Raw genomic sequence first — 6,235 nt, forward strand, 5'->3', positions numbered from 1 at the left:
AGCAACACATCTCAAGTATATTATCCGCATATTTGATTTGGCAACGACGTCTTTTCCTAGCGCAACTCTCCCCGTTTTCTGGGCTTGAGAGCCGCACTAGGATTACACTGGCTTGTGCCCCCCTCCCCTGTGGCTGGGTTACATATCGCCTCAAAGAATTGGCCTCAGATTTAGCATTACATACTTGCCATTTAGCAGGGTACATCACTCCTTATGGATGATAATTCTGTTCCAGGCCTCTTCAAAGTTCAAGGATGCATCCTGCTAGGAAGGCAGGAGAATGTGCCTTTAATGAGTGCACATTATGGCACAGTGAAATACAGCCCAATTTATTCTTGTTTCTTTTTCTTTTTACTCAAAGTGCTGTTTCAGTTTGTGTAACAGGTTTGTTTGATTTCTATACCTGTTTATCGTAGCCTTTACTTTACAGTGCGCATGCGTAGAGGCTGTTACAAGTGGTTGTTAACCTAATTAACCCACGCCTTCAGCAGTCCAGATTTTCTAACTATCAGCTGTGTTCAAAATGTTTTTGTTCGTTGGATATTTTGGGACCTAAAAGCCAGGGTCACAGGCTTCACTCCAAAATTTAATGATTTTCCTTTCTGCGTTTGATTCTAATAAGCTGTTGTCTAGCAACGTACATAAATTCTTAATTTATAAAGCAGAGATCAACTACACATTGGCATTGAGCTGAGATAAAAGGCTTTTAGCCTGCTGCTCTAATCTGTCTACTGTAAATCTTTCACTGCCCTGAGAGCGAGTGAGCTGTAGGACCTGTGTATTCTGCGAAAAGCGACTTTAATGTGTTGTTTACAGGGTTGGCTGACCACAGGGAAAATTTGCACCTAGTTATATTAAAAAATATTACTGAGTTACAACCGTTAAGTGCTTTTTTTATTTTTATTTTTATTTTCAAGGAACCTTTTTTATGAATTATTTTCATGATATATTGCAGTAACTAAATGAAAGCTCCCCTAGTAAAGAAAGAAGATTTGTTCGCTCATTTCAGACGATTAGAAAACACTTTTTTATTTTAAGTCGTTTGAGTCATAACATGTTTCATGTTGGCCTATACATTGTTTATGTCAGTTGCACTCATTCTGCATACAGGATAATACTGGACACACTTTGATATGATGTACAACAGTATAGGGATGACATCAGTAGAATACAGAAGATAATCAAAAGACTCTTTCTGCCACCTCCATCACCTCCCTTTAGAGACTCTTCTTGTTTCCCAAACAATATTAAACATTATAGGATTGTCATTAGAATGTCAATAAGCCTGATTGGACCGTAGTATGGAATCAATTGTGGAAAAAGGCATTGAGATCCTCGTATGGGGGCGCCCTGTCGTGGTGCAAGTGTACGTCGTGGAATGGTGGAATGTTTTCTGAGTGCGCACCACCACTGCGCGTACCCGAAGGCCCAAAGGGTATGCTGTGGCTGGGTCGAGAAGTGGTCAGTCCAGAGTAGTGCACAGAGTAATGATAGTTCCTGTCAGTCTCAGAGGACTCCTGCTGCCTCCCGGAGAGTCCGCCGTTCAGGCACACGGGAGGGCTGTGCTGGCCTTCGTAGTCCGGGCTGCTGTAGTCAGGGGACGTGCCTCCAGGCGGGTACACGGCCTCGTATCCAGAGCCGTAGGAGTGGCTTCGCAAGTTGAGAGCACCGGTTCCGGGCTGGTAATGAGGGCTGGAGAGGCGCGAACACCGGTACGAGTAGGGATGGACCGAGAAAGGAGAACTCGGCATGTGGAATCGGGCTCCGTCTGAACACTGTTCAGTTAGGAAGTTCCTGGTGTTGAGCTGCAGGCAGCCTGCCACCAGATTGGTGGTGGGCTGGGACAGGCCTTTGCACAACATCTGCACGTAGGTCACCACATCTGGACGCTTTCCGTTGCGTAAAATCTCCCCGAGGGCTAATATGTAATTCTTGGCCAGCCTCAGAGTCTCGATCTTGGAGAGTTTTTGGGTTTTTGAATAGCAGGGCACCACCTTGCGCAGGTTGTCCAGCGCAGAATTCAAGTCGTGCATGCGCATGCGCTCCCGAGCGTTTGCCTTTACCCGACGCACCTTGGAGCGCTCCACGCGAGCCGCCGTCATCTTACGTTTCTTTGGGCCGCGCTTCTTGGGTTTGTCCCCGCTGTTCTCATCCCCACACTCCTCTTCCTCGGCCTCCTCGTCCTCATCATCGTCGCCGGCCATCTCAGACTCAGCTCGACTGCTGCCTTCCAGTGGCTCGTCCAGCTCGTCCTCCTCGAGGTGGCAGGGCTCGTGGTCATCTTCCTTGGCTTTGGAGTCCTCGACCTCATTGTCCTCCACCCAGTCGGCTGCGAGCCTCTGGACGTCTGGCAGCACCTCGCTGAACAGACGGCTCAACATTGTGGCATGCAACCTGCAAGACAGACAAACAGCGCTTCAGCCTGGCTGTTGGGCTCCCTGCTTTTTACGCACCAACAAGCACGCATTGCAAAAAATCTCCGGTGAGCCCTCATAGGGTCGTAGCTTATAGACGTCCCTAATCTTAAGAAAGAAACAAAAAAACAGTTATTATTCGCTAATTATTTTATAAGCAGTGAGAGTGCCCTGTGGCTTATATCACCGAGTTTTGCGTTGAACGTCAAGGCTTCTTCAGACTGAAATCCACCAAGCAGGGTATCCCAGCTGTTCCACAGTGGGTTACATCTTTGTTTGAAAAAGAGACAACCTAGAGCTATGACAGTTTGTAAAATTATCCCATCACCTAGGGTTCAAAATTCTACAAGACAGGTTATCTATATGCCATGAAATATTGTTCAATTGCTAAACAAAAAAAACTGTAATCTTTTGTGTAAAAAAATAAATGCATACATTTATTATTTATTTCAATTTGAATCAATTTAGTTTCACATTGTGCTTAACCAAATTGGCCGTATAAAATTGCTCGTCACGAAAACTTAATGTTTCCACCTTTTTAAAAAAATTATAGCAAAAACATATTTATGGGAGATTCTCTTAATAAAAACTTCATAATTTAGTACTATCTTTTTTTTTTTTTTAAGAAAATCAGATGCATTTGGTTTATTCTTCAGGCAAGTAACCGTGTAGGCCACTGTTCGGCCTCAGCATGTGCTTCGATCTGTTCCCTCCAGCAGCACGGCGCAGACTGGCCTGCTTCTGCTGAATCCCCAAGGGGCTCACTGGGGTGCGGGTCCCTCCTCTGTCCAATAAATTACCAACTTGGAGGAATTCCATTACACACAGGCCGCACACAGGACCAAGGGAGCAAACAGATTTTTGTTAAAAATTACATTTTTAAAATACACCTTTTTCTATTTTTTAAATCTTAATCGTGAAAAAAAATCAGATATATGCGTTTAACTTATAACATCCAGATAGTGTAAAAATGAAATGCACCAGAACCTCAGTAAACTCTCTGCGGGTTCATGAACCCTGTTTGGCACACCTTCGCAGATCACGCAGGCTACAGATAAATCCTCATCTGAGGACTTTAGTTTGTCTGGACTTAATAAATAAATAAATCATAGATTTGTGAGCGAAAATTAGAGTACGTTTTCATACTGACCTTGACTGTTTGTTTTTTTAAATAATTCTATCAATACCTTTCTTTTCCGTCAGAGATTCCAGCCCGATCGAAGCTCTTTTTAAGTTACACAAATCTAGCTTTTAATTAAATTTCTCCTCATAATTTATTTATTTTTTTTCTGAAACCAACTTAGTCAAAATGTAAATCCTCTCCGAATTCATGTCACCACATTCACCGACGACACGGGTTAAATAGACAAGTTCTGTGCTAAAATTAAATGTAAAGATATTATAAAAGCTGCCACATCCACAGATCTCCTCAGGTTCTCACTACCCTGAGCTCAGCTGTGCGTTTGGTGTCCAAGGGCGTATTTTTTATCTAATCTTGTAAGCACAATGTAATTAATGCCTACCAATACCTTGTCAATTAGCCTATGTATCTCTGTGGAGAATACTACCCCCACAGTGCTCTGACGTGAATCATGCAAGAGCACACACAAACACACACACACACACACGCACACACACACACATGCTGCTCATTTTCTAAGACAATAAAATGCAAATTATGAATGCCAAAAGTGACAAGTAGAACCTATCTCTTGAGGGTCAGTGTGGATTTATTTAAACGAAATCTATGAAACACAGAATGATCGATGTCCTCCGATAATAAAAACATTAATATATATATATATAACAAAAATGAAAAAGCCTTAAAAAAAGATTACAAGCCCAATCTGATCATATCGCTTGCGATACAATGATCAAAAAGAGCCAGGAAAACTGCACCCTTCTTCCAAAACAGGTTTAAAGCATTACATTATCTCAATCTGGCATCGAAACCCAAATTACCCTCCCCTAACCGTGGCTGTAAGAGACATCAGCACAAAGACAAAAACAAATCTGGATCATTATCTGATAGTCTACTGACTAGAATTGTGCAACCTACCTCCGTGGTGGAGCTCAGTGACGGGGCAAAGCGGGTTTGTTTACACCATCTCTCTCCGGGTGGGCATCACATCCACACGCCCTGCACGGATGCTTGTGCGAGCGAGGCGCTGCGTTCTGCTCTCACACCTCTCTCTCCTCTCCTGCCACCCTGCTCTGTCTGCTGCTGCTATCCTCAGCCCAAACGCGAGGAGGGAGCCGTGTGGCACCTCAGAGGCAGGACTGGGTGGGTTACATACCAGCTCTGATGCCAGGCCCATATGGCTGGCACGTCATTGGCAAGAGCCATCACATGAGAGCCGGTGATTGACATGCGGCCGCATTCACAGAGACTGGCTTCCCCTGGGGGAGAGGGACTCGCCATCTGTCACTGAGCTGAAAGAGAAAATGGAATAAGGAGAGGATGGCACAAAAAAAAGAAACGTAGGATTCAGGCTGCTTCTCTTAACCTCCATCTTTGGGGAAAATTGGGTTAATCTCGTATAGAAGATGTAGGAAAATCCCCTTATAGCATTAATTGTAATATACATGTAATAGCATTCATATAGTTGGCTACGCCACAACAAATATCCCCAGCGCGGAGATCTAAAATGAGCTGTGTAGGATAAGAAAATCATGATGATGGAAATCATCCACATATGGGAACATTTTGGAAGTATTTCAGTGAAACAGTATATTGGCCCAAAAAAACAAACAGCAACTGAACTCATCTCCGATTCCATCAACAGAAACTTGAGCAAACCAGCGTGCCCACACCCCACACAAAGGTCTGGGATGAGTAAGTTGCCGTTCATACAGATCAGAGTCAGAGTGCAATTGCCTAAACGAATCAGTTGAACTGAGCTTAGCAAGGCGTCTTGGTTTGGGTTGCCAGGACTGGCACAGGTGCCAGCGGCCGGACTGACGCCAAAGGTGGCGAAGGCACAGATTGCAGAGAGGGGCCAGAAGATGGGGCAAGGCAAGAGGTAGAGAGAAGCAACTAAGAACGAAAGGCGGGGTGGGTGGTGGGGAGGCTTATCAGCATCATCATCATGCTATTGAGCCTCACTCGACTGACCGCTGTGTAATTTGTGCATTCTCAGTGGAAAAACCAAAGTGCCTGACAGACAAGTATTTTTATTTTTTATTGTTTCACACATTTAAATCTCTGATAAAAGTCATACACGGGCACAAATGTGAATGAAGGTTAATGAGAGACATTATGTGCCATTTTCAGGAGTCCTTTAGGTTAATAACAAAAGCTCAAACCCAATAAGAAGAATTTCATGCTATTTTTCTTTCACTATTAAATGCCAAACATTCACTTACATCAAATGGACATTTAAATAATGAAGACACGTCATGCATATCATCATATCATTACATTATCCTACAGGCAAAAGGAGAGTTCGAGATTCTCGGTTTTAGGAGTCACCAAAGGCGTCATGTCACAGCTCAGATTAAAAGTAAGAACTAAATGAACAAATAAATGCATTTTCCCCTCCGAAAAGGTTTAAAACCTGGAGAAGAGTATTGTATAGTATTGTTTATTCTATATCTGCCTTGAGTTATTATATTTAAAGAGGAAAATGAAGAGATTAGGAGAAGCTTTAAAGTTAATTTGGCCTCATATGTCCTGAACTGCCAAGCCTTTGGTTCTATCAATCTTATAAACATCTATATTTTACGGCTCGGTTCACATATCACTGAAATTCTCAGTGACTACTCTTTCCACAGTTATGTATGGGTGACACCTGCTGGAAATAGAAAGCAAATACACGACG

The 6,235-nt window shown here is 43.3% G+C and overlaps 1 protein-coding gene across 1 annotated transcript; it reads right to left on the reverse strand.

Moving 5' to 3' along the window:
- Positions 1-1,003: 1,003 nt before the first annotated feature.
- On the reverse strand, positions 1,004-4,789 carry LOC102199472 (neurogenic differentiation factor 2-like). The gene is made up of 2 exons (XM_005736343.2): positions 4,474-4,789; positions 1,004-2,394 (listed from the first exon to the last, which is right to left on the reverse strand). Exon 2 carries the CDS (start codon positions 2,379-2,381, stop codon positions 1,308-1,310), a length of 1,074 nt encoding a protein of 357 aa, XP_005736400.1. The 5' UTR covers positions 2,382-2,394; positions 4,474-4,789; the 3' UTR covers positions 1,004-1,307.
- Between the last annotated feature and the right edge of the window lie 1,446 nt (positions 4,790-6,235).

The sequence above is a fragment of the Pundamilia nyererei genome, unplaced genomic scaffold (genome assembly GCF_000239375.1).
Source record: "Pundamilia nyererei isolate P.nyererei 1_Seehausen unplaced genomic scaffold, PunNye1.0 scaffold00069, whole genome shotgun sequence".
In the NCBI taxonomy this organism is placed as follows: Eukaryota; Metazoa; Chordata; class Actinopteri; order Cichliformes; family Cichlidae; genus Pundamilia; species Pundamilia nyererei.